This window comes from Mugil cephalus, chromosome 7, assembly GCF_022458985.1.
Source record: "Mugil cephalus isolate CIBA_MC_2020 chromosome 7, CIBA_Mcephalus_1.1, whole genome shotgun sequence".
Taxonomy (NCBI): Eukaryota; Metazoa; Chordata; class Actinopteri; order Mugiliformes; family Mugilidae; genus Mugil; species Mugil cephalus.
The window spans coordinates 4,856,550-4,884,009 of record NC_061776.1 but is presented as its reverse complement, the minus strand read 5'-3'; the positions used below and the strand labels follow the sequence as shown (position 1 = coordinate 4,884,009).

At 40.7% G+C, this 27,460-nt stretch overlaps 4 protein-coding genes across 4 annotated transcripts; all 4 read left to right on the top strand.

Moving 5' to 3' along the window:
- Positions 1 to 2,746: 2,746 nt before the first annotated feature.
- Positions 2,747 to 12,521, top strand: LOC125010947 (tripartite motif-containing protein 16-like). Its single transcript, XM_047589910.1, has 2 exons — positions 2,747 to 4,594; positions 12,093 to 12,521. Exon 1 carries the CDS (start codon positions 2,747 to 2,749, stop codon positions 4,400 to 4,402), a length of 1,656 nt encoding a protein of 551 aa, XP_047445866.1. The 3' UTR covers positions 4,403 to 4,594; positions 12,093 to 12,521.
- LOC125010936 (E3 ubiquitin/ISG15 ligase TRIM25-like) lies at positions 7,873 to 10,616 on the top strand. The gene is made up of 2 exons (XM_047589894.1): positions 7,873 to 8,102; positions 8,292 to 10,616. The coding sequence occupies exon 2, from the start codon at positions 8,414 to 8,416 to the stop codon at positions 10,094 to 10,096; it is 1,683 nt and encodes a 560-aa protein (XP_047445850.1). The 5' UTR covers positions 7,873 to 8,102; positions 8,292 to 8,413; the 3' UTR covers positions 10,097 to 10,616.
- A 4,789-nt stretch (positions 12,522 to 17,310) lies between the features above and the next one.
- On the top strand, positions 17,311 to 19,304 carry LOC125011000 (tripartite motif-containing protein 16-like). Its single transcript, XM_047589986.1, has one exon. The coding sequence runs from the start codon at positions 17,347 to 17,349 to the stop codon at positions 19,015 to 19,017; it is 1,671 nt and encodes a 556-aa protein (XP_047445942.1). The 5' UTR covers positions 17,311 to 17,346; the 3' UTR covers positions 19,018 to 19,304.
- Positions 19,305 to 24,022: 4,718 nt separating this feature from the next.
- Positions 24,023 to 27,193, top strand: LOC125010935 (tripartite motif-containing protein 16-like). Its single transcript, XM_047589893.1, has 3 exons — positions 24,023 to 24,070; positions 24,150 to 24,287; positions 24,478 to 27,193. The coding sequence occupies exon 3, from the start codon at positions 24,599 to 24,601 to the stop codon at positions 26,282 to 26,284; it is 1,686 nt and encodes a 561-aa protein (XP_047445849.1). The 5' UTR covers positions 24,023 to 24,070; positions 24,150 to 24,287; positions 24,478 to 24,598; the 3' UTR covers positions 26,285 to 27,193.
- Positions 27,194 to 27,460: the final 267 nt, after the last annotated feature.

Genomic DNA, 27,460 nt, shown 5'->3' with positions numbered 1-27,460 from the left:
TCATCCAAGCATCTCTAATAATGTAGTGGCTTCTTGTCACATGCACCGAGTGCAGCAGTCTCCCACAAGGCCTTAAAAATATCAGCATATGCAGGTGGGATTTTTTTACTGATGGCTGTGCCCTCAACTTTTAAGAAGTATTTTTGATCAAATTCAATATCGTTTCGAGTCAAATTGATTTCTGATATTCAATTTATACAGAATATCTCTGATTGCTTGGATGCCTTCTTGTGTGTCAATATTTGTATAAAAGCTGTCAACGCCAATTTTTCAAGGAATTTGGGTAATTCGGCTTAATGTTTCTAGATATATGAGGTTCTTTAGTTTAGAGTAGTATTGTGTGTCATTCAATTGTCTATAGCCTAAATACTGTTCAGCATCCATCACCACTACTACACTGTCCTTTTCAGCTAGTTTAATGATGATTTTCTTGTTTTGCATTAGTTCTTTTATAACTGAATTTTCCTCAGGAGTCAGATTGGATTTCGTCCTGAGAATTTGGAATGAATTTTTAAAATAATATAGATCTAATTTAATCAAATTCTGAATGTGTAGTGTCTGTTAAGCATAGACAACTGAAACGGGGTAAATGTGGTGCTTTTGGCTAGCATTATAACATTTCTAAACCCCTCTGTAGAAAACAGGCTCTCAGGACCTCTAGTTTACCTGATGCATCCAGGGGTCAAACATTTTGGAGTCCGTGTGGTGGGTTCAGTTCACCCTGTCTATCTCCATTTGGAAGTCTTTTCCGGTGAGTTCTGGAATAAAATCACAGTTTCTAGTGACATAATTATTCAACACCGGGGTAATAGTTAAATGGTCAGGGTAAGAAATCTCGTCGAGCCCTTGACGAGTCTCTTCCAGCCTCTGGGTGGAGTTCTGGAAAATATCCAGTCTGGGGACCTTGGTCCCCCTGGGAGACTTTGTTTGAGTCTGATTTGCAAAGTCATGGAGAAACTGATTGGGAAGAATGGCCTGCCTGATCTGAACCAGTGTGGTGGTTTGTTGTTGGATGTTTATGCTAGATCTGGATTGTCCGTAACGAACACCTTGTTGGAGCTTTAGGCAGCTCATACTGTACCTTAGGTGAAAGTTCGATGATTGACTTCAGGATTCATCCAATCTTCAAATCTACACCCATGTCTTGGGCACTCTGGTGAAGAGAGGAGCAGAGCCGTCATCTTATCGCCACCTGGTATTGACTTGGATTAGGTGGTGGGGATGGTGCATGTGCTCTAATTATTGGGGTGACACCCTGCTAAACCTCACCAGTAAAGTTTATTCTGTGGACCTGGAAAGGAGATACTGACTAACGCTCGAGGTTCAGGAGGAGAAATGTGTTTTCTGTCCTGGACATGGAACAATGGATCGACTTTACGCTTGCACAGTCGATCAGGGCATCTTTCATCTCTTTTTCCAGATGATGTGTTTCATTTAGCTTCATCAGAAAACACTGGTGGTCTGCAGAGTGTGAAGTGGAGGGTTATGAAAGTCAGCACCTCCAACTCTCAGACCATGGTGTTCCATGGGAAAAACAGTGGATTGTTCTCTCCAAGTCGGGGGTGAGTCTGCAGTAATGCAGGCAATGTATCCAGTCATCATGGTGAAGATGGAGAATAGCCAAAAGAGGAAATCTCTGGATTTAGTTGATCTAATTTTCAACCCTCATCTATAGTCATGAACTACTGATTTATGAATTAATTGGATGGATTCCATATATCCACTGGGGTCAACTTGGGATTCTTTGTGAGGTACTACAATGAGTTACTAGGGACACACACATCTGAAATACTGTACTTGGACTTTTAACACCGACTTCAAAATATCATAAAAATGTCATTACTTATTTTATGACAGATAATTTCTCTGTTGTAGTTCATCAGTTGGTGAACTAATAAAGAGAAACTGAAGTGAATTTGAGGAAGACGTAGAAATATATGAAAACAAATCTGGATCTGTGGATAATTATTTCATAACTGAATGACTAAATTTATAACAGATATAAATATATCAGGCTTCATTGTTTTTGAACTTTTGTCTTCCTGTTTTATTTTGTTATGTGTTTTCTCTATGTATTTGTGTTTTATTTCCTGCTCACCAGCCTTTAGGATACCTGTAGTTTCGTCTCTTCCTCTGTCTTTGTCAGTTTGTTTTGCCACCTATTTTCCGTCCTGTAACTCGTCTGTGTTTCCAACATCGCTGTAAATCTCCTCATTTCTCCTTTCCTCATGCGTATTTATTCCCTAGTTTTTATTCTTTATTTATTTATTTTTTGGATTATTCTGGTGACTGTTTTCTTCAGATGGATTATCTTTTGTTGGACTAATTCTTGAATTAACCTACATAAACACAGTGGAGCATTCTCTATCTCACTTCCAGTAAGTTTTATTAATGTTGAATTTTTAGTTACTCACTATGCAGTAGTTACTTTGTTTCTTACATTTGGATCTTATTTTTTTAAACTACACTCTAACATTAGACTTCATTGTCAATGAGGAAACAAACTTTAATTCACATTGTTGCTTGCTGCCTTGGAATGAATCAAAGCCTGATGAACCACATTCCTCTTCATCCACTCTGTCCACATATTTCTGTGTCCTATCTCCTTCAGATCTGCAAGTTGACGATGGGTGTGATCAACATGTGGTGAAGTGTAGCAGCTGAAAGGCCGCATTAAATCACAGCCCAAATAAGCTTAAGATCTAAAAAGAAGAAACTCGCTGAATCACTGACACTGAGAGCAGAGATGGCTCAGAAGGGAGTTGAGTTAGATGAAGAAACAATCAGCTGTTCCATCTGTCTACATCTACTGAAGGATCCGGTGACTATTCCCTGTGGACACAGCTACTGCATGAACTGTATAAAAAGACACTTTGATGGAGAGGACAAGAAGAAAATCCACAGCTGTCCTCAGTGCAGACAACTCTTCACGTTAAGGCCTGTCCTGGTGAAAAACACCATGTTAGCAGCTTTAGTGGAGCAGCTGAAGAAGACTGGACTCCAAGCTACTCCTGCCGATCACTGCCATGCTGGACCTGAAGATGTGGCCTGTGATTTCTGCACTGGAAGAAAAGTGAAAGCCTTCAAGTCCTGTTTAGTCTGTCTGGCATCTTACTGTGAGGAACACCTTAAAACTCATTATACGTCATCTACATTTAAACAACACAAGCTGGTGGATCCCTCCAAGAAGCTCCAGGAGAACATCTGCTCTCGTCATAATGAGGTGATGAAGATGTTCTGTCGTACTGATCAGCAGAGTATCTGTTATCTCTGCTCTGTGGATGAACATAAAGGCCACGACACAGTCTCAGCTGCAACAGAAAGGACTGAGAGGCAGAGAGAGGTGGAGGTGAGACGACAAAACATCCAGCAGATGATCCAGGACAAAGAGAAAGATGTGAAGCTGCTTCGACAAGAGCTAAAGGCCATCGCTCACTCTGCTGATAAAACAGTGAAGGACAGTCAGGAGATGTTCACTCAGATTATCCGTCTCCTCCAGGAAAGAAGCTCTGATGTGGAGCAGCAGGTCAGATCCCAGCAGGAATCTGAAGAGAGTCGAGTCAAAGATGTTCAGAAGAAGCTGAAGCAGGAGATCACTGAGCTGAAGAGGGAAGACGCTGAGCTGAAGCAGCTCTCAGACACAGAGGATCACAACCAGTTTCTACACAACTACCCCTCACTGTCACCACTCAGTCAATCTACACATTCATCCAGCATCAATATCTGTCCTCTGAGGTACTTTGAGGGTGTGAAAGCAGCTGTGACAGAGCTCAGAGAGAAACTAGAGGACATTGTGAGAGAGAAGAGGACAAACATCTCAATGACAGTGACTGAAGTGGATGTTTTATTGCCACAACCAGAGCCAAAGACCAGAGATGAATTCTTAAAGTACTCATGTGAAATCACACTGGATCCAAACACAGTACACAGAAATCGGTTACTGACTGAGAGGAACAGAAAAGTAAAATGGGTAGTACAACAACAGTCTTATCCTGATCATCCAGACAGATTCATTTGTTGTTTTCAGGTCCTGAGTAGAGAGAGTCTGACTAGACGTTGTTACTGGGAGGTGGAGAGGAGTGGAAGAGTTAATGTAGCAGTCACATACAAGAATATCAGCAGAGCAGGGAATGAAAGTAGATTTGGACGTAATGACAAATCTTGGTCATTAGATTGTTCCAGTTCTACATTTGTGTACAGCAACATTGAAACTCCCGTCTCAGGTCCACCTTCCTCCAGAGTAGGAGTGTACCTGGATCACAGAGCAGGTATTCTGTCCTTCTACAGTGTATCTGAAACCATGACTCTCCTCCACAGAGTCCAGACCACATTCACTCAGCCGCTCTATGCTGGAATCTGGGTTGGTTTGTTCTCAAGTGCTGAGTTGATTAAAGTGAAGTAGACAAAGGTGACTTCATGACCAGAGAGTTAAATCCTGTGTTTCTCTTCATCAACTTGTTTTCTCCCCATGTTTGTTGCTGAGAGTTCATTGTTGTGGTGTTTCTGCTCAGAGATCAGCTGTCAGTCAAACATCATGGCTGCTACCTTGACATGTTTAATAGTTGTTCTCTGGATGTTTCATCACTTCCTTTAGGTGGAGCTCGTTCCTGTGTCTGTTTAGCCATGGAGGATATCACTGCTCATGATGACTTTTATTTCCCTCACAATCTACACTTATCTGAGCTCTAAATGTCTGATGAATATTTGTATTGATGTATTTGTGTTGTTGTTGTTTCTCTTCCACTTCATATCAGAGGAACCAGCAGACCTTCCTCTATCACTGATATGTTGTTGATCACTTTGTACAGAAAGAAGTCTATGATTACATTTACATTAATGTGTTTGGTTGTTGTTGTTGTTAAGTTGAAGTAGAGATTTGTACTAATTCATAAAACTGGAATCATCATGGTGACTATTGATCAGATGGATTGTTTTTTCTAAATAATAATGAATAAAGAGGAAATTTCACCAAGAGGAAATGAAATATTGACCTTTGTCTTCATTCCAGGATCTCACTAGAATCTGATGGAGAAAATACAGTGAAGTTAATGAGAGTATAATTGAGACAATGTCTTATCTTGAAAAATGTACAGAGTTTATGTACTCCTCCTTCTCCAAGATGCCAATGATTGATGAAAAGTTCAGCATGGGTGAGGGTGGGGGGTGGTTTACAAAGGACAAGAGGATGGTAGACGAGGATGTTCTTCTTGGGTGTTGTGAGACAATTAATTGTGAAACCTTTATGTAGCCCAGGGATGTATTTATTACGTATCCTGTCTCAAATAACTATGCATGGAAATGTCATTTTGAGACCAAAACTCATTTAAACATAAAACTTACTTCCAGAGCTTTGAGTCGTGGATATCTTGGAACGGCCTGGAGATAAATCTGATGAATCCTCTAATATTAACTGAGAATAAAAGTTTACATGTTTGTGTTTGAAATGTGTTCATTGGTGTCGTCATGTAAAAACAACTCCAGGACTCATGGAGGGACTGGTTCAAGTTTCAGCTGATGGTCACAGTCTATATTCCAGGTTCTGGTCTCCCTAGGAAAGTTTTACATTCTTGAAAAAAAGACACTTCTCAGAGGTGGTGGTGAAACAGGGAGTTCAGTGGCCTCCAATAGTAAATGTTTAACTACTGTTTTCTACCCTCATCACTGTGTCAAGTGGTAAATGTTCCAGTTAACGCTGCAGTAAATAGTCTTTGACCAGCAGAGGGCAGAAATGGGCCAAACTTCAACTCACTGCATCATTATTTTGATGAAGCAATCTTGTGCTCTGTGAATATGAGACACTTGGAGGAAATTTGAAATCCAACACGCATCTGTTTCTACATTACAAGGCCAGATTGAAACATGGAAAAACTTTAAATTACAGACAACATAACAGTGAGTTATTATGTTGATTATGTTACTGAATGTTTTCCTGTAGTCGCACGTACAAAGACGTGGAGTTAAAGTGGTTCAGAACAAAGTGGCTGCCATCAGAGAAGTGAGAGGTTTAGATTGTGCTGTTGAATCTGTGCTAAGCGATGCTGACAGTGAAATAACTTCAAAGGATCAACATTTAAACAGCGTTTAAGGCGTTTGTCCAGAAGCACGTGTTTCACGACTCGTTGCTCTGATTGGTTGCAGCTCTGTCCAGTTACATGCAGACATCTATCTTCTTGGTGTGACCTTAAAGATGTCTGACTCCTCCAGACTGGGCCTTTGATGCAGAGACATACAGTCCAACAAACAGTGCGGACTACAAATGAAGCTCCAGCAGCCTGAGCCAGTCCTAAAAGCAGTGAGAAGCTCACAAACAGCATCAGTACAGTGCAGGGGATTTTATCTGCACTTTAAAGTTCTCACCCTCCTTCCTCCTGTCATGAAGATGCATGTGACCAGAGCTGAAAGTCCTACTCTGTTTGTAGAGCAGACCTGCAGCATCAGAACAGGATCCTACCTGATCTGGTTTAGACTCCGGTCTCAGTTGGAACCCAGTGAGGACACAGGTGCAGGACAATAAGGTGATGAGGCCGGGGGGCAAACAAAAGGCTTTTAATAAGTGAAGGAGCTGCGGTTGGCAGGTAATCCAAAACTCAAAGAACTCAAGAAACATGGCAAGGTGAGAAAAATCAGGGGCAGAGGAATGACGAGGCACAGGTGAAACTAATGAGCAATCACACGGGGAAAACCAATAATCATTCAAGAGACAACATGAGGAAATACAACAGACAGGAAATCAAGAAACTTAACAAAATAAAATAGGAAACTAAAACCATGATACAGACTGACATAATCATGACAAATAACAGTCGAGGCAGTTTCAAGCTTCACTAACCATACAGAAATGTTAAAATTGTTCGTATCAAATTTCCCTTCAGGTGAAACACGATGTATCAAACAAGAGGAGTCCACTGAAGCAGGTTCAAATGATGTAATTGCCTCCTGAGAACTTCAGAGAGTCCCTGAACTTTGTTTCTCTTTTTGATCCCTCCTTCCGTGCCCCCTCCTCTTTTTTTATTTTAGGGATGTCTGGGAGTCGTCCCTTGAGATAGGGGTACTGTCACGGTTCTGTGTCTATCTTTTATTTGGTTTGTCATGTTTTGTTTTTCCTGTTTTAGTTTGTTTACTTTTGTAACTTCCTGCCTGTCGTGCCTCATGTTTCTGTGATGATGTCCGTCTGTGCCATGTTTTGTGTTTCCTGTTTTATTTTGTTAAGTTTCTGGATTTCCCGTCTCTTGTGCCTCCTTGTGTGTTGATTGCTTATTGGTTTCTCCTGGTTTGTTTGCCATCATTAGTTTCACTGCTGTCTTCCCATCCCTGTGCCCTCTTATGTATATATAGCCCTGCCTTCCCTTTGTTCCCTGTCATATTGCTGTTATAACATTGCTTATTACCCTGTGTATTTCCCTGTGTGTTGCGCTTTCGCTGTGTTTTTGATTAATCTGTACTTTGTATTCACCTGCCTTCTGCAGGGCTTTGTGTTCCCGCTTATTTCCATTAAATACCCCTTTTCCTTGGAGTCCTTGCCTCATCTTGTTGTCTTGCATTTTGGGTCCTCACCTCAACACCATTCATCTTGACACAAGTTGGGGCAGATGCTTTGTGGATTTTAAGGGGCAATATAAAGTTGAAGGTAGTAAACGTGGACACAGCCAATAATTGAAGTTGTTTCCATGTATCACTGTCTCTCCGTCTTATACAGATGTCGTCAACATAGAAAATTAATCAGGCACAATATGGCAGTGGGCATTGGTCTGACAAACCTGAGGTAAACCATGTGACTAGCACATAGCCAATCACCTGGATAACTCCGGTATTTACAGGAAGCAGACATGCTCTTGGTAAAATAAATGGGGGCTGATGCACGGAGCAGAGCAGAGCAGCTGCAGGTTAGTAACAAGTTTGCTGTCGGATACTTAAGTTAATGACCAGTATGAAGGTTAACAGTCACTTTCTTACTGACTCCAGATATCCACCAGCTGTCAGAAGTTCCTGCTAAAATCGTTATTGAAGCTGTTTTGCCTCCTGCCAACGCTGTGATGTCACATGGACATAGGCCATGTAGGGGTCTATACTGAGTCTGAAATCTGTTGACACAACTTAAGTTGGTGAGTTGAGCTAAATATATTGTTAGCCTCGTACTAATTTTTTGTTATCAAGGAAATGTGCAGGTTTAATTGTCATCTTATTTGTACTTTGTACTGTTTTTTTTTTTTTTTTTTTCTCTGTAAGGTAAATAGAATGTCTTTCCAAGTCGTTGTGTTTTATTGTTTTATAGTTTATGACTCTGTTTTCAGGTCACTCCACTTCCAAGAAAGACAGTCTGGTGACACTGCTCGCTTCTTCCTCAAAAACACATTATTCATCTGTAAATTCTTCAAAGGATACGAGCTGTACATCACTGACACTGAGAGCAGAGATGGCTCAGAAAGGAATTGAACTGGATCGAGAAACCTTTTCTTGTTCCATCTGTCTGGATCTACTGAAGGATCCAGTGACTGTTCCCTGTGGACACAGCTACTGCATGAACTGTATTAAAAGACACTTTGATGGAGAGGACAAGAAGAAAACCCACAGCTGTCCTGAGTGCAGACAACTCTTCATGTCGAGGCCTGTCCTGGTGAAAAGCACCATGTTAGCAGCTTTAGTGGAGCAGCTGAAGAAGACTGGACTCGAAACTGCTCCTGCTGATCACTGCTATGCTGGACCTGAAGATGTGGCCTGTGATGTCTGCACTGGAAGAAAACTGAAAGCCTTCAAGTACTGTTCAGTTTGTCTGGCAGCTTACTGTAAGAAACACCTTCAGCCTCATTATTATGCAGCTCCTTTAAAGAAACACAAGCTGGTGGATCCCTCCAAGAAACTCCAGGAGAACATCTGCTCTCATCATGATGAGGTGATGAAGATGTTCTGTCGTACTGATCAGCAGAGTATCTGTTATCTCTGCTCTGTGGATGAACATAAAGGCCACGACACAGTCTCAGCTGCAGCAGAAAGGACTGAGAGGCAGAGAGAGGTGGAGGTGAGACGACAAAACATCCAGCAGATGATCCAGGATAAAGAGAAAGATGTGAAGCTGCTTCGACAGGAGCTGAAGGCCATCGCTCACTCTGCTGATAAAACAGTAAAAGACTGTCAGGAGATGTTCACTGAGATGATCCGTCTCCTGCAGGGAAGAAGCTCTGATGTGGAGCAGCAGGTCAGATCCCAGCAGGAAACTGAAGAGAGTCGAGTCAAAGAGGTTCAGGAGAAGCTAGAGCAGGAGATCACTGAGCTGAAGAGGGAAGATGCTGAGCTGAAGCAGCTCTCAGACACAGAGGATCACAACCAGATTCTACACAACTACCCCTCACTGTCACCACTCTGTCAATCTACACACTCATCCAGCATCAATACCTGTCCTCTGAGGTACTTTGATGACGTGAAAGCAGCTGTGACAGAGCTCAGAAAGAAACTAGAGGACATTCTGAGAGAGACAAGGACAAACATCTCAATGACAGTGACTGAAGTGGATGTTTTACAGCCACAACCAGAGCCAAAGACCAGAGATGAATTCTTAAGGTATTCATGTGAAATCATACTGGATCCAAACACAGTAAACAGAGATCTGGTACTGTCTGAGAAGAGCAGAAAAGTAATGTTTAAGTTTCAACAACAGTCTTATCCTGATCATCCAGACAGATTCACTGGTTGTTGGCAGGTCCTGAGTAGAGAGAGTCTGACTGGACGTTGTTACTGGGAGGTGGAGCGGAGAGGAAGAGTTGATGTAGCAGTCACATACAAGAACATCAGAAGAGCAGGGAATGAAAGTGCATTTGGACGTAATGATAAATCTTGGACATTATATCATTCAAATGACGGTTCTACATTTTGGTACAACAACATCCAAACTCCCGTCTCTGCTCCTCCTTCCCCCAGAGTAGGAGTGTACCTGGATCACAGAGCAGGTATTCTGTCCTTCTACAGCATCTCTGAAACCATGACTCTCCTCCACAGAGTCCAGACCACATTCACTCAGCCGCTCTATGCTGGACTTGGGATTTATTTTTCTCTTGGTGGTCGGTTAGCTAGAACAAGTGCTGAGTTGATTAAAGTGAAGTAGACAGAGGTAACTTCAGGACCAGAGAGTTCTTGTCTGAGCTCCAAATGTCTGATGAATATTTGTATTGATGTATTTGTGTTGTTGTTGTTTCTCTTCCACTTCATATCAGAGGAATCAGCAGACCTTCCTCTATTACTGATATGTTGTTGATCACTTTGTACAGAAAGAAATCTATGATTACATTTACATTTATGTCTTTGGCTGTCGTTGTTAAGTTGCAGTAGAGATTTGTACTAATTCATAAAACTGGAATCATCATGGTGACTATTGATCAGACGAATAGTTTTTTCTTCTTGTGCTGATGTTTAACCAGTTTAATGTGTGAACAACCTGAAGGTTTAAATAATGGATAAAGGGTTTTCACCAAGAGGAAATTAAATATTGACTGATACACTGTCTTAATTCCTGAAAAACATACAGAGTTTATGTACTCCTCCTTCTCCAAGACGCCAGTGATTGATGAAAAGTTCAGCATGGGTGGGGGTGGGGGGTGATTTACAAAGGACATGTGGATGCTAGACGAGGATGTTCTTCTTGCATTTTGTGAGAAAGTAATGTTCCATGTACTTTTTTTTCTTGTTCCTTGGCTTAAACTACTACTAAAACCTATCCTCTATATTCCTGCAGTAAATGCATGGTGAAACTTGTTATGCTAGTGTTAGGGTTAGGAGAAGGGGTTTTGGGTGGAATCAGTGCACGAGGCATCCAGCCTGCTCCCATATTATCCAAACACCCTTTGCTTGTTTGCGTCATTATTCCATCTTCATTGTTTGAAACAACCACTGTGTGAACCAGCTTTCAGGTCAGCTCCTGGTTTGACCCTCGATGTGACCAGTGTTAGATCCCCACAGGTAACAGGTAAGACAGCTTCTCCGTTTATATAGGGTTACGGCTTCACGTCAACAGAGTGTCATCCCAACTGAACTCAATGATAATACTACTCAAGCTGTAGGGGGGGTGATTTCCTGTTTTCCCCTGAAAAAGACCACACACACACACACACACAGTGTGCAGTGAAGTCTGTGAAGTCCCTCCTGGCGATGATCATTCTCTGTCCGATCTTTGCTCTCCTGGCTGGCTCGCCAATAAATGTTGTGTCAAATAGGAGACCTTTGTCAAAGAAAGCCCCTGGCTGTTGTTAAATTCATTGTGAGGTCATTGTGGGGTTGGTTTTTCATAATGGCCTCAAAGTAGTTTTTAATTGCTCTAAATAATTTCATCGTAGATGGTGAGTATGTGAAAACGAACGGAAGGGCAGTGGAGATCTGGATGGGTTTGGTCTGAAGAAAGGCTTTGAAGCTGTTTCTAAGAATGGTCCTGGAGTACCCTCTGCTAGAGAAAGCTGAGAATAACACTTGGTGTTTTTTTTGTTTTGTTTTTAAATCCTCTGGTTGTGTACAAATTCTGTGAAATCATAGAAATGGTTAATTACTGATTCACTGATTGTCTTCAGGTCCTGAGTAGAGAGAGTCTGACTGGACGTTGTTACTGGGAGGTGGAGAGGGGAGGAAGAGTTGGTGTAACAATCACATACAAGAATATCATCAGAGCAGGGAATGAAAGTGGATTTGGACGTAATGACAAATCTTGGACATTAGATTGTTCAAATAACAGTTCTACATTTTGTTACAACAACATCCAAACTCCCGTCTCAGCTCCTCCTTCCTCCAGAGTAGGATTGTACCTGGATCACAGAGCAGGTATTCTATCCTTCTACAGCGTCTCTGAAACCATGACTCTCTTCCACAGAGTCCAGACCACATTCACTCAGCCGCTCTATGCTGGACTCAGGATTGGTGATTGGTTCGGTTTGATTTTTGATAGATCAAGTGCTGAGTTGGTTAAAGTGAAGTAGACAGAGGTAACTTCAGGACCAGAGAGTTGAATCCTGTGTTTCTCTTCATCAACTTGTTTTCTCTCCATGTTTGTTGCTGAGTGTTCATTGTTGTGGTGTTTCTGCTCAGAGATCAGCAGGATGTTTCATCACTTCCTCTAGGTGGAGCTCTTTCCTGTGTCTGTTTAGCCGTGGAGGATATCACTGCTCATGATGACTTTTATTTCCATGACAATGTAAACTTGTCTGAGCTCTAAATGTCTGATGAATATTTGTATTGATGTGTTTGTGTTGTTGTTGTTTCTCTTGTACTTCATATCAGAGGAACCAGCAGACCTTCCTCTATCACTAATATGTTGTTGATCACTTTGTACAGAAAGAAATCTATGATTACATTTAAATTAATGTGTTTGGTTGTCGTTGTTACGTTGCAGTAGAGATTTGTACTAATTCATAAAACTGGAATCATCATGGTGACTATTGATCAAATGATAGTTTTTTCTTCGTGTGCTGATGTTTAACCAGTTTAATGTGTGAACAACCTGAAGGTTTAAATAATGAATAAAAGGTTTTCACCAAGAGGAAATGAAATATTGACTTGTGTCTTCATTCCAGGATCTCACTAGAATCTGATGGAGAAAATACAGTGAAGTTAATGAGAGTATAACTGAGACACCGTCTTATTTCCTGAAACACGTACAGAGTTTATGTACTCCTCCTTCTCCAAGACGCCAGTGATTGATGAAAACTTCAGTATGGGTGGGGGTGGGGGTGGTTTACAAAGGACATGTGGATGGTAGACGAGGATGTTCTTCTTGGGTGTTGAGAGACAATAACATGAAATTTTTGGCATGAACAAAGCCCAGTTTATTGTATTTAAAAAGAATGAAAATAATACACTAGCTGTAAGTGTAGTAATTACAAAAAGTCACATTTTACAATTTTAAATTCCAAAACCAAACCACTCATCAAATGTCTTCATATCTGCTTTCAACTAAACTGTAGTGTGTGATAAACCATTTAATAAACTACATGTTGCTCATCAATGCTAAATGAACAGGTCAAATACTGATAAAATAACCCAGAACATCCTTCTACACTGGACACCAAATATTCAGAGGTGGAATTGATTTTTCACCAACCTCTAAGTAAGATGAAAACTAAAAAAAAAAATCATCTTAAAAAGAAACGTTTTTAGATCGTAATCTAAACTGATTCTTAAACACTGCAGCAAAATCTATATTTTTGTTTCATTTCACATGTTACAAATAATAAATGAACAAATAGCTTTGACTCCATTACCCACAATTCAACAGAAATCAGATCAGAGACAAAGATAATCACAAGGATCAAATCACTGTTTATGTTTGGATGGTTGACTATAAAGGTTTAGAGAAGGAAGGAAGAAACCAGTGTTTCATTTGATAAAGTTATTTTAGTTTTTAATTTTATATGTCCTTTTTACGCCCAGGGACGTATTTATTTTATAACTAAATGCAGCCTGTCTCCAAATACTATGCATGGAAATGTCATTTTGAGCCCAAAACACATTTAAACATAAAACTTACTTCCAGAGCTTCGATTCGAGGATTTCTTGGAACGGCCTGGAGATAAATCTGATGAATCCTCTAATATTAACTGAGAATAAAAGTTTACATGTTTGTGTTTGAAATGTGTTCATTGGTGTCGTCATGTAAAAACAACTCCAGGACTCATGGAGGGACTGGCTCAGGTTTCAGCTGATGGTCACAGTCTATATTCTAGGTTCTGGTCTCCCTAGGAAAATTTTACATTCCTGAAAAAAGACACTTCTCAGAGGTGGTGGTGAAACAGGGAGCTCAGTGGCCTCAAATAGTAAACGTTTAACTACTGTTTTCTAACCTCATCACCATGTCAAGTGGTAAATGATCCAATTAAAGCTGCAGTAAATAGTGTTTGAACAGCAGAGGGCAGAAATGGGCCAATCTTCAACTCACTGCATCTGCACACAGTCAGAGAAACACATGGGCTTTCTCTGACTGACTGATGAACATTAAAATGATGAGTCTGTTCAGGCTGCTTCAAGTTTCTGGTAGAAGCAGGAGCAGTACAGTCGGACCTTGGCTCAGATAAGAATGTGTTTGTCTCCTTCAGATAAATGGAAACAAACGTAAAGAACTAAATCCTTCAGTGATGAGGATTTTAAGTGCTGATTTTCTCTTCTCGTCTTCTACTGTTCTTCTCCTTTGACAGACCCACGTTGAATCGTAGCCTCCAGTTCAAATGATGAACCTTTGAGTATCTACTGTCAGACTTATGTTCCTCATCTTCAACTAAATATTCAAATAATCTGGAGTTTCATCAAAGATTTGATCCACCTGCTTGTGTAATCTTTACTTTCCTGAATAAATCTCAGCAGCACCTGTTAGTGGTCCAGTGGAGGCCTCTGATCACCTGGAAGCCAGAACTTCCTCCTTCCACAAGGAGGAATGTTTGTCCAGAGGCACGTGTCACACGACTCGTTGCTCTGTTTGGTTGCAGCTCTGTCCAGTTACATACATCTATTTTCTTGGTGTGACCTTAAAGACGTCTGACTCCTCCAGACTGGGCCTTTGATGCAGAGACATGCAGTCCAACAAACAGCGCAGACTACAAATGAAACTCCAGCAGCCTGAGCCAGTCCTAAAAGCAGTGAGAAGCTCACAAACAGCATCAATACAGTGCAGGGGATTTTATCTGCACTTTAAAGTTCTCACCCTCCTTCCTCCTGTCATGAAGATGCATGTGACCAGAGCTGAAAGTCCTGTTCTGTTTGTAGAGCAGACCTGCAGCATCAGAACAGGATCCTACCTGATCTGGTTTAGACTCTGGTCTCAGTTGGATCCCAGTCAACCCATTAAGATCTGAAACTAGACTCAAAATAAAGCCAAATGTAGTTTCAGGACACTGGGTGTAAAATGGTCTAAGACACTGTATTTCTATTGGAATGATGATTCAACAAAACCCTAGAGAAGTCTACTGAGTCAAGAATCACCGAGGATTCACTTACTACACATGAAGACTGGACTGTTTCTATCACATGACCTGGACATTTAAACACATGGATTTATTATAAAGACACACAGCAATGTACAATGTGACCTCTTGACTGAATCACGTGATGCCTTTTGTTACCGAGAGACAATGGTAGAAATATTTATCAGAGATCGAGAGGACTTTGTCGAGGCTGCTGATGCTTTTATCTTTTGACGTCTGGACTATTGTGATGCTCTACCCTCTGGTCTTCACAAAAAAGACCATTTCCAACTTACAATTGTTACAAAATTCAGCCGCATGAGTGCTGACGAGGACCAGAGGGCGGGAACACATTACAACAGTTTTAAATATCTGCATCGGCTCCCCATGTGTTTCAGGAGAGATTTTAAGCTTCTTTTAGTTGTTTTTAAATGTGTTAACAGTCTTGGGCCTACTCATTTGTCTTCCATACTTTTATTCCACTGCTCTAAATTATTCTAAAATCTAAGTACTTTTATAATATATTTATACTGGATAACGAGTGTTTCAAGTTACTAATTTTAGTTTATTTTAATTATTTATTTAATTTAATAATTTAAATCTTTTAATTGTCAGTCGATTTGGTTCTTGTAATATTTCATGTTGAAGGTAGATTCACAGCAGTTGAACAACAGAAAAATGAGGAAACCAACTCCACTGTTACGAATCATACACAGAAATTGATCTCTTCCCGTCACATGTCTGAAGCCTCATTCACTGCAAATCACTGTGAGAACAAGGAGGAAATAAACAGCGCTGTTTTAAACGATGAAATGTGGAAAAGTGAAAACATCACCATCACTGCCACTGAGAAATGAGAAGACGACCTGTTTAGTCCTTAATGTCGTCAGTTATTGTTTCATGTCTTCCTTTCCTGAACACCACAGAAGGTTAACACGTTAAGAATCTGTATTTCTATGATAACAACAGACTAAATACCAGTGGAACAGTGGAAAAGCTCAGTCACAGTATGAATCTGAATCTGCAGCTCAGTTACAACTGCAAGAGACAAAAAGAATGAAACTAGTATTTTTGTGATGTGACACAAAACTTCAAATGAATGATCAAGTTTTTCTCTGACTGCTGGATGTGGAAATAAGCAAAACACAACACCTGAAGACAAGAGAGTTGCATCCAATCTATCCTCTATATTCCTGCAGTAAATGCATGATGAGACCTGTTGTGCTAGGGTTAAGGTTAGGAGAAGGGGTTTTGGGTAGAGTCAGTGCACGAGGCATCCAGCCTGCTCCCATATTATCCAAACACCCTTTGCTTGTTTGTGTCATAAATCCATCTTCATTGTTTGAAATAACCACTGTGTGCACCAGCTTTCAGGTCAGCTCCAGGTTTGACCCTCGATGTGACCAGGTCATCTTGATGTCAGGTTTTTATTTTTCCTACATGCAGCAATTCTTGTGAGGTCATCATGGGGTTGGTTTGATCCCATAATAGACTGAAAATAGTTTTTAAATGCTCTTAGTAATTTCATGTAGATGGTGAGTAGGTGATGAGGAATGAAAGGGCAGTGGAGACCTGGATGGGTTTGGTGTGGAGGAAGACTCTCAAGCTGAGACAATCTGACGAGACAATTAAACACTTTAATACACCAACATGTTCAGGCATTCATTAAAGGAAGAAGAAGATAGCATGGATCCATCTGAATTTAATTTAGAATAAACATTTAAGAAGCTTCTCGTACACATGTTCTATCATTATTAAGCTTCTTTAAATTAAGTTAAATCTATATCATTCATGTTTCCAAAGGTTCATAACGTTTTTGTGGAGCTCTTTCGCCTCCTAGTCGTTGTACAGTTCATGACAACCTGTCTTCCTGATTAGATAGATAGATAGATAGATAGATAGATAGATAGATAGATAGATAGATAGATAGATAGATAGATAGATAGATAGATAGATAGATAGATAGATAGATAGATAGATAGATAGATAGATAGATAGATAGATAGATGCGCTCTTCCTGACACAGTTTTAGGGCAGATCACAGCTTAAGTCACTGTTTATGAAATGTAATAATAATAGAAAAAAAATAATAATGAAAAAAAAACATGGTCTATTTTTATTATATCAGATTTATAGAGAACAAGAAACTGGAAACACAATCTCTAAACATAAATGGTTAATGAAGAATTCCTCCTCAGAGTGTGAACGCCCTCATTCTACTTCCTGCTCTCAGACACAGAAGCTCCACTTGATTCATGTACTTCCTGGTTCCCTCCCCTTTAGATCTGTATAACATGTGGAGAAGTGTAAGAGGTGACTGGCCCCATTCACTGTACGAACACATGACTTTTAGATCAGACCTCAGAATAGTTTCACTTCTAAGAAAGAGAAACTCACAGAGTCGCTGAAAACGAGAGCAGAGATGGCACAGAAAGGAGTTGAACTGGATCGAGAAACCTTTTCTTGTTCCGTCTGTCTGGATTTACTGAAGGATCCGGTGACTATTCCCTGTGGACACAGCTACTGCATGAACTGTATTAAAAGCCACTTGGATGGAGAGGACAAGAAGAAAACCCACAGCTGTCCTGAGTGCAGACAACTCTTCCCATCGAGGCCTGTCCTGGTGAAAAGCACCATGTTAGCAGTTTTAGTGGAGCAGCTGAAGAAGACTGGACTCCAAGCTGCTCCTGCTGATCACTGCTATGCTGGACCTGAAGATGTGACCTGTGATTTCTGCACTGGAAGAAAACTGAAAGCCTTCAAGTCCTGTTTAGTCTGTCTGGCATCTTACTGTGAGAAACACCTTGAACCTCATTATGATGTAGCTGCTTTAAAGAAACACAAGCTGGTGGATCCCTCCAAGAAGCTCCAGGAGAACATCTGCTCTCGTCATGATGAGGTGATGAAGATGTTCTGTCGTACTGATCAGCAGAGTATCTGTTATCTCTGCCCTGTGGATGAACATAAAGGCCACAACACAGTCTCAGCTGCAGCAGAAAGGACTGAGAGGCAGAGAGAGGTGGAGGTGAGACGACAAAACATCCAGCAGATGATGCTGGACAAAGAGAAAGATGTGAAGCTGTTTCAACAGGAGCTGAAGGCCATCGCTCACTCTGCTGATAAAACAGTGAAGGACAGTCAGGAGATGTTCACTGAGATGATCCGTCTCCTCCAGGAAAGAAGCTCTGATGTGGAGCAGCAGGTCAGATCCCAGCAGGAAACTGAAGAGAGTCGAGTCAAAGAGGTTCAGGAGAAGCTGGAGCAGGAGATCACTGAGCTGAAGAGGGAAGACGCTGAGCTGAAGCAGCTCTCAGACATAGAGGATCATAACCAGTTTCTACACAACTACCCCTCACTGTCACCACTCAGTCAATCTACACACTCATCCAGCATTCATATCCGTCCTCTGAGGTACTTTGAGGACGTCAAAGCAGCTGTGACAGAGCTCAGAAAGAAACTAGAGGACATTCTGAGAAAGACGAGGACAAACATCTCACTGACAGTGACTGAAGTGGATGTTTTACTGCCCCCAGCAGAGCCAAAGACCAGAGATGAATTCTTAAGGTATTCATGTGAAATCACACTGGATCCAAACACAGCAAAAAGAGATCTGGTACTGTCTGAGGGGAACAGTAAAATAACACTAGTGAATCAACCTCAGTCTTATCCTGATCATCCAGACAGATTCACTGATTGTCTTCAGGTCCTGAGTAGAGAGAGTCTGACTCGACGTTGTTACTGGGAGGTGGAGTGGAGTGGAGGAGTTGGTGTAGCAGTCACATACAAGAATATCAACAGAGCAGGGAATGAAAGTGGTTTTGGACGTAATGACAAATCTTGGACATTATACCGTTCAAATGACAGTTCTAAATTTTGGTACAACAACATCCAAACTTCTGTCTCAGGTCGTCCTTCCTCCCGAGTAGGAGTGTACCTGGATCACAGAGCAGGTATTCTGTCCTTCTACAGCGTCTCTGAAACCATGACTCTCCTTCACAGAGTCCAGACCACATTCACTCAGCCGCTCTATGCTGGACTCAGGATTGGTGGTTGGTTTGTTGGATCCAGTGCTGAGTTGATTAAAGTGAAGTAGACAGAGGAAACTTCAGGACCAGAGAGTTAAATCCTGTGTTTCTCTTCATCAACTTGTTTTCTCTCCATGTTTGTTGCTGAGAGTTCATTGTTGTGGTGTTTCTGCTCAGAGATCAGCTGTCAGTCAAACATCATGGCTGCTACCTTGACATGTTTAATAGTTGTTCTCTGGTTGTTTCATCACTTTCTTTAGGTGGAGCTCTTTCCTGTGTCTGTTTAGCCGTGGAGGATATCACTGCTCATGATGACTTTTATTTCCATGACAATCTAAACTTGTCTGAGCTCTAAATGAGTTGATCACTTTGTACAGAAAGAAATCTATGAATACATTTACATTAATGCATTTTGTTGTTGTTAAGTTGCAGTAGAGATTTGTACTAATTCATAACAACTGGAATCATCATGGTGACTATTGATCAGATGAATTGTTTTTTCTTCTTGTGCTGATGTTTAACCAGTTTAATGTGTGAACAACCTGAAGGTTTAAATAATGAATAAAGGGTTTTCACCAAGAGGAAATAAAATATTGACTTGTGTCTTCATTCCAGGATCTCACTAGAATCTGATGGAGAAAATACAGTGAAGTTAATGAGAGTATAACTGAGACACTGTCTTATTTCCTGAAACACGTAGAGAGTTTATGTACTCCTCCTTCTCCAAGATGCCAGTGATTGATGAAAACTTCAGCATGGGTGGGGGTGGGGGGTGGTTTACAAATGACATGTGGATAGTAGACGAGGATGTTCTTCTTGGGTGTTGTGAGACAATTACATGGAATTGTTGTAATGAACAAAGTCCAGTTTATTGTATTTAAAAAGAATCAAAATAATAAACTAGCTGTAAGTGTAGTAATTACAAAAAGTCTTATTTTACATTTTTAAATTCCAAAACCAAACCTTTAATCAAATGTCTTCATATCTGCTTTCAACTAAACTGTAGTGTGTGATGAACCATTTCATAAACTACGTGTTGCTCAAAAATGCTAAATAAACAGGTCTACTAACACTAATACTAATACAAATTTGCACTTAACTCGATTGAAAATGTAATAAAAGCCAATAATGTAATAACTTCACCAACAATGTAATAAATTATCCTGACTGATATGGTAATAACATTTTTACCGATAATGTAATACCTTATTACATTATTGGGAATTTATTACATTCAATACCGTACAGCCACATGTATATGTGCAAATACTCAGGGACATGCAACTATATCCTGGTCCTACCAAGTGGGTGATGGACTAGACCAGAATTCCAGCTCAGATAAGCTTCTGTGCAGCACTGGAGACCCCTGGTAACTCTTCCCTAAACTAACCTCTTCACTCCATACATTTCCAACAATTCACTACCTCATGAAAACAACCACAAACCAACAAAACAACTTGTCATGCTGCAAATGCTGCAAATGCTGCAATTTACTGCAATACAGTAAATTGCAGTAACATAAATGCTAACTTTTTGATACTTTAGCAAAGGCTTGGCTACTTTTCTTTTCTTTCCTTAATTAATTAACATATCAAAAGCATATTTTTTCTAATGAAACTAGTGACTGTATAATGGAAACGCCAATCTAAACATGTTACTGACATTACCAGCAGATAGCATTGCAGAGATGACGTAAAATCATCATCATAAAACAGGATTTAAAAGACCTTATTTTAGTGGTTACTTCCACCACAATTTCAGAAACCTTGTATAAAGCCCCAAAACGAGTGTGAAAAATAACCATTTCAGTTGTCATCAAGTTTTGTCATTAAGCTGACAGTCAGTATGACAGTATGTCAGCAGACTACTATGTCACTTGGCATAGAGTAAGATGTCAATTTGATATTGAAAGTGAGTTGAAAAGAATTAGATAGGATGGAATGGGATAACAATGGCCGCAGGTTTAAAGGGGTGGGATGAAAAGGGTCAAAGGGGACGGGTTGTGGGAGGACCGCTCGAGAGGTTGGGTCGGCTGATGTCCAAACTGTTCCAGACCAGGGCCTGTTGGCCTCCAGATAGATCCCGATCCAGAGCCAGTCGGTCAGTCAGTCAGGTGTCTCATTGCTCTGAACAACCCTGACCTCATGATGTTGGTGCATAAAGAATCAGCTGTGGATTCACCAACTGCACATTAACAGTTTCAATAACATGACCTGTGTTTGATTATAAAGATACACACAAATGTAGGACGTGACCTCTTAAGTGAATCATGTGATTCCTTTTGTTAGTGAGTAATGACAGTAGAAACATTTGTTTACAAGAGACTGAGAGGACTTTGTAGTATATGTGGTTAATGTTTAGCTCATATTCAATAACTGATGAATGACAGTCGAGATAATTTCAATGTGAAATGGTTCATGAGAGATCCTGAACAGCTGAACAAATGTGAAAACTCCTTTGAATCTTGTCCAAAATGATGTTGGGTATACAAATAAAAAGTTGCAACAAAGTTTATGAACATTTACAACATTGTTCATCTGTTAAGACAGGTGATTGCTGATGTCTGGAGACATGAGACAGCAAGTGAGAGTCATTCATGTGGGAGAAAAAAAGACAATATAAAGTCCAGCAGACAAGGTCACTGGACAGGATCGTCTCCAGATTCCCTCTGCTTCTACCTCCCTCTTTGCCTGCAGCCTCTCTCTCTGGTGTTTGATTGATTACAGGAGTGGGGACAGTATATGGCAGACATCACGTTTCCAGACAGCATTGTTGAGATCAGCTCATATAGATAAGAACCCTAACAGCTCCCATAAAGAGCCAGTTCTCGTTCTCATTAGACCTAGCCTTGGAGTCAGTCACATTAACCTGGCATCTGACCCAGTAGAAACCAGTTTCTTATCTGATTGCAAGTTCAGTTCCTCTGGACGTCAACAAACACATGGTCCTTCCTTAGTATCAACCTTGACCGAGAGTCAGCTGATCCTGAGTCCGTTTGTTAGTCTGGGTTATCTCTGGATTGGCCTCCTGAACACCTCTTGACCCCATTCATCCATCCAGCTGGGTTTATTCTGGTAAACCACATTGAAGGGACTCCATTCCCCCTTGATAAGTCAACTCAAGGAGGAGACAAATGTCAGACACTGATCTTTTTCAAAAGAAACATCCTGCACTTAGGAAGTTAAAGTCGTATCAGTGCTGACACTGCTCTCAAGAAAGCTCATTAGGATTTTTAAACAACTCACACCATCAAACTCCCATACAAAGTGTGATCCAGGGTTCAGATGAGTAAATACTAGTAGAAGTAATATTTATGGAGACCATGTGATGTCACTGCGTTTAAGCACCGTCACCTTTGTGTCCAAAATGACCAAAGTGCCCCACAGTGTTAACAGAGAACATAAAGGAAGAAGTGAATTAACTTAGACCTGTCAGTAAAAAAAATCAACAGCCTACAGAACTTTTGAGAAAGGCTACATTATTTTTATTATTAGAAAACAGAATTCAGAACAACCTCCCAGCGAGAAGGTCCAGGTTTGAGTCCAGCTCAGGCCTTTCTGGATGGAGTTTGTATGTTCTCCCTGTGTCTGCTTGGGTTTCCTCCCACTTCCAAAGACATGCTCGTTAGGCTGATTGGTGACTCTAAATTGACCCGAGGTGTGAGTGTGAATGGTTGTTTGTCTCTGTGTTAGCCCTGAGATAGATTGACAACCTGTCAATCTATCAGCTGGGATAGGCTCCAGCAACCCCCACGACCCTATTGAGGATTAAGCGGTAGTAGAAGATGAGATGAGAATATGGAAGAAAAAATTTAACTCCCTAAAACTGCAACTGTGAACAAAATTGTACATATCGGTATGCTAAGTGAAGTGGTGTGGTAGTGGTGCATTTTAAACACTAGCTAACATATATATCTGTAGTGTATGGGGAAGAAATTAGCCCCTATCTCTGTTTCATGTTGTGATTTGCACTTTCTGCCTCACTCCACTGCGTTACAGAGACAGTTTTAATTACTTTGCAAATCATAATGGATAATAAAAATGTTCGTTATCCCAGGGAATAAATTATCAACAAAATGTCAGTATTTAACTCAGTTGCATCTTTACAGATGAACACATTCATGGTTGATTTAATCTATCGTGTAAACGGTTGTTCACTTTGCTCCCAAACATCTGTCCAGACTTTGAATCATAGCACATCCTTGTCAATAAAACAAAAGTCTTGAAAAGAAAAAACTCACTCCTAAATCATGGATATGTCGATTCACACTGGATTAGTTACTTTACAAATTACATACATGGTGTCATGATTCTGTGTATATCTTATTTCGTGTCATGTTTTGTTTTTTCCTGTTTTATTTTGTTTCTGGATTTCCCGTCTCTTGTGCCTCCTTGTGTGTTGATTGCTTATTGGTTTCTCCTGGTTTGATTGCCATCATTAGATTCACTGCTGTCTTGTCATCCCTCTGCCCTCTTGTGTATATACAGCCCTGCCTTCCCTTTGTTCCCTGTCGTGTGATTGATGTTATTTCCCTATGTGATGTGTTCCTGTGATTTTTTGTGCTTTCACCGTAGTTTTGATTATTTTGTATTCACCTTCCTTTTGCAGCGCTTTGTGTTCCTGTTTCTTTCCATTAAATAACCCTTTTCCTTGGGGTCCCTGCCTCATTTGTTGTCCTGCATTTTGGGTCCTCACCTCAACACCATTCATCTTGACACATAGCCAATCCGCATGGGATTAAGATCACGGACAACCGCAGTGATTATTAAAAATTTCCAAAACTAGTCTCATCAAATGTAAATGTCGGGCCAAATAAGCTGGGGCTGATGCTTTGTGGATTTTAAGGGGCAATATAAAGTTGAAGGTAGTAAACATGGACACAACCAATAATTGAGGTTGTTTCCATGTATCACTGTCTCTCCGTAATTATACAGATGACGTCAACATAGAAAAATAATCAGGTACAATATGGCAGTGGGCATTGGTCTGACAAACCTGAGGTAAACCATGTGACTAGCACATAGCCAATCACCTGAATCACTCCGGTATTTACAGGAAGCAGACATGCTCTTGGTAAGATAAATGGGGGCTGATGCACGGAGCAGAGCAGAGCAGCTGCAGGTTAGTAACAAATTTGCTGGCAGATACTTAAGTTAATGACCAGTATGAAGGTTAACAGTCACTTTCTTACTGACTGCAGATATCCACCAGCTGTCAGAAGTTCCTGCTAAAATCGTTATTGAAGCTGTTTTGCCTCCTGCCAACGCTGTGATGTCACATGGACATAGGCCATGAAGGGGTCTATACTGAGTCTGAAATCTGTTGACAACTTGAATTGGTGAGCTGAGCTAAATATATTGTTAGCCTCGTACTAATTTGTTGTTATCAAGTAAATGTGCATGTTTAATTGTCAGTTTATTTGTACTTGTACTGTTTTTTTTTTCTTTTTTTTATCTCTGTAAGGTAAATAGAATGTCTTTCCAAGTCATTGTGTTTTATTGTTTTATAGTTTATGACTCTGTTTTCAGGTCACTCCACTTCCAAGAAAAGCCAGTCTGGTGACATCGCTCGCTTCTTCCTCAAAAACACATTGTTTATCTGTAAATTCTTCAAAGGATACGAGCTGTACATTACTGACAGAGAGCAGAGATGGCTCAGAAAGTAATTGAACTGGATCGAGAAACCTTTTCTTGTTCCATCTGTCTGGATCTACTTAAGGATCCAGTGACTATTCCCTGTGGACACAGCTACTGCATGAACTGTATTAAAAGACACTTTGATGAAGTTGAAAAGAAGAAAATCTTCAGCTGTCCTACATGCAGACAACTCTTCCCATTGAGGCCTGTCCTGGTGAAAAGCACCATGTTAGCAGTTTTAGTGGAGCAGCTGAAGAAGACTGGACTCCAAGCTGCTCCTGCTGATCACTGCTATGCTGGACCTGAAGATGTGGCCTGTGATGTCTGCTCTGGAAGAAAACTGAAAGCCTTCAAGTCCTGTTCATTTTGTCTGGCATCTTACTGTAAGAAACACCTTCAGCCTCATTATGATGCAGCTCCTTTAAAGAAACACAAGCTGATGGATCCCTCCAAGAAGCTCCAGGAGAACATCTGCTCTCGTCATGATGAGGTGATGAAGATGTTCTGTCGTACTGATCAGCAGAGTATCTGTTATCTCTGCTCTGTGGATGAACATAAAGGCCACGACACAGTCTCAGCTGCAGCAGAAAGAACTGAGACGCAGAGAGAGGTGGAGGTGAGACGACAAAACATCCAGCAGATGATCCAGGACAAAGAGAAAGATGTGAAGCTGCTTCAACAGGAGCTGAAGGCCATCGCTCACTCTGCTGATAAAACAGTGAAGGACAGTCAGGAGATGTTCACTGAGATGATCCGTCTCCTCCAGGAAAGAAGCTCTGATGTGGAGCAGCAGGTCAGATCCCAGCAGGAAACTGAAGAGAGTCAAGTCAAAGAGGTTCAGGAGAAGCTGCAGCAGGAGATCACTGAGCTGAAGAGGGAAGATGCTGAGCTGAAGCAGCTCTCAGACATAGAGGATCACAACCAGTTTCAACACAACTACCCCTCACTGTCACCACTCAATCAATCTACACACTCATCCAGCATCAATATCCGTCCTCTGAGGATCTTTAAAGATGTGAAAGCAGCTGTGACAGAGCTCAGAGCAATATTACAGGACATTCTGAGAGAGACAAGGACAGACATCTCACTGACAGTGACTGAAGTGGATGTTTTACTGTCACAACCAGAGCCAAAGACCAGAGATGAATTCTTGAAATATTCATGTCAAATCACATTGGATCCAAACACAGCACACAGAAATCTGGTACTGACTGAGGGAAACAGAAAAGTAACATTAGTGAAACAACAGTCTTATCCTGATCATCCAGACAGATTCACTGATTGTCCTCAGGTCCTGAGTAGAGAGAGTCTGACTGGACGTTGTTACTGGGAGGTGGAGTGGAGAGGACGAGGAGTTGGTGTAGCAGTCACATACAAGGATATCAGCAGAGTAGGCAATGGAAGTAGATTTGGACGCAATGACAAATCCTGGGCACTGGATTGTTGCAAAGTCAAATATAAATGTGTGAGCAACAAGATCCAAACTCCCATCTCAGGTCGTCCTTCCTCCAGAGTAGGAGTGTACCTGGATCACGGAGCAGGTATTCTATCCTTCTACAGCGTCTCTGAAACCATGACTCTCCTCCACAGAGTCCAGACCACATTCACTCAGCCGCTCCATGCTGGACTTAGGATTAGTGATTGGTTTAATGATATATACTTTATTGGTTCAAGTGCTGAGTTGATTAAAGTGAAGTAGACAGAGGTAACTTCAGGACCAGAGAGTTAAATCCTGTGTTTCTCTTCATCAACTTGTTTTCTCTCCATGTTTGTTGCTGAATGATCATTGTTGTGGTGTTTCTGCTCAGAGATCAGCTGTCAGTCAAACATCATGGCTGCTACCTTGACATGTTTAATAGTTGTTCTCTGGATGTTTCATCACTGTCTTCAGGTGGAGCTCATTCTTGAGTCTGTTTAGCCGTGGAGGATATCACTGCTCATGATGATTTTTATTTCCATGACAACTAAACTTGTCTGAGCTCTAAATGTCTGATGAATATTTGTATTGATGTATTTGTGTTGTTGTTGTTTCTCTTCCACTTCTTATCAGAGGAATCAGCTGACCTTCCTCTATCACTGACATGCTGTTGATGACTTTGCACAGAATGAAATCTATGATTCCATTTGCATGTATTAGTTTTTCAGACTATATATTAACCACTACTTATACATGAGGTACTGTGAGGTTTATTAAAATTGTAATCAACATGACGATTGATCATTTATTTCCTGGATTTAACAAGTTGATTGGACTTCATATCAGAGGGATGAAAACTGATCGTTAACACAAGAGGGCGCCTCCGTCCTGCTGACAGGGACGTAGTGGAGAGAATGAATGAATGTGAAAGGAGCAAATATCAAATTTCTAGAAGGACTTGCTGTGGACATTTTCTGTGGTTTTTACTCTTCTGTAGCTCCCCCGGCAGCTTTAACTCTTTTATCTAAACTGATTGTTAGCAGGGAGTTCATGTTGATGACAGTGAATTTGATTTCATGTCAGTGTAAACACCTTTACAACTATCAAATGAAAATAAAATGCGGCTTCAATCTGAATCTGTCTGGATACACACTTTCAGCAAAAAATATAAATAAATAAAAGTTTAACAGGTGTGATGTTTTTCTTTTAACAAATGTTTTACAGTCATTTACTATTATTAATAATAAACATGACTTATTTAAGAAGGTGAAAAGTGAATTACAACAGTCCAACCTGGAGGAGATGAATGTGTGACACACATTTGTAGTTCAGAGTGAGATATCAGGTATAATTCTGAGGTGGAAGAAGCAGGTACAGATGAGGAACTTGACATGAAACTCCAGGTGCATGGGCTGATCGTGGGTTTATCAGGTGGGGATGGACATCGTCTCAGAGAGC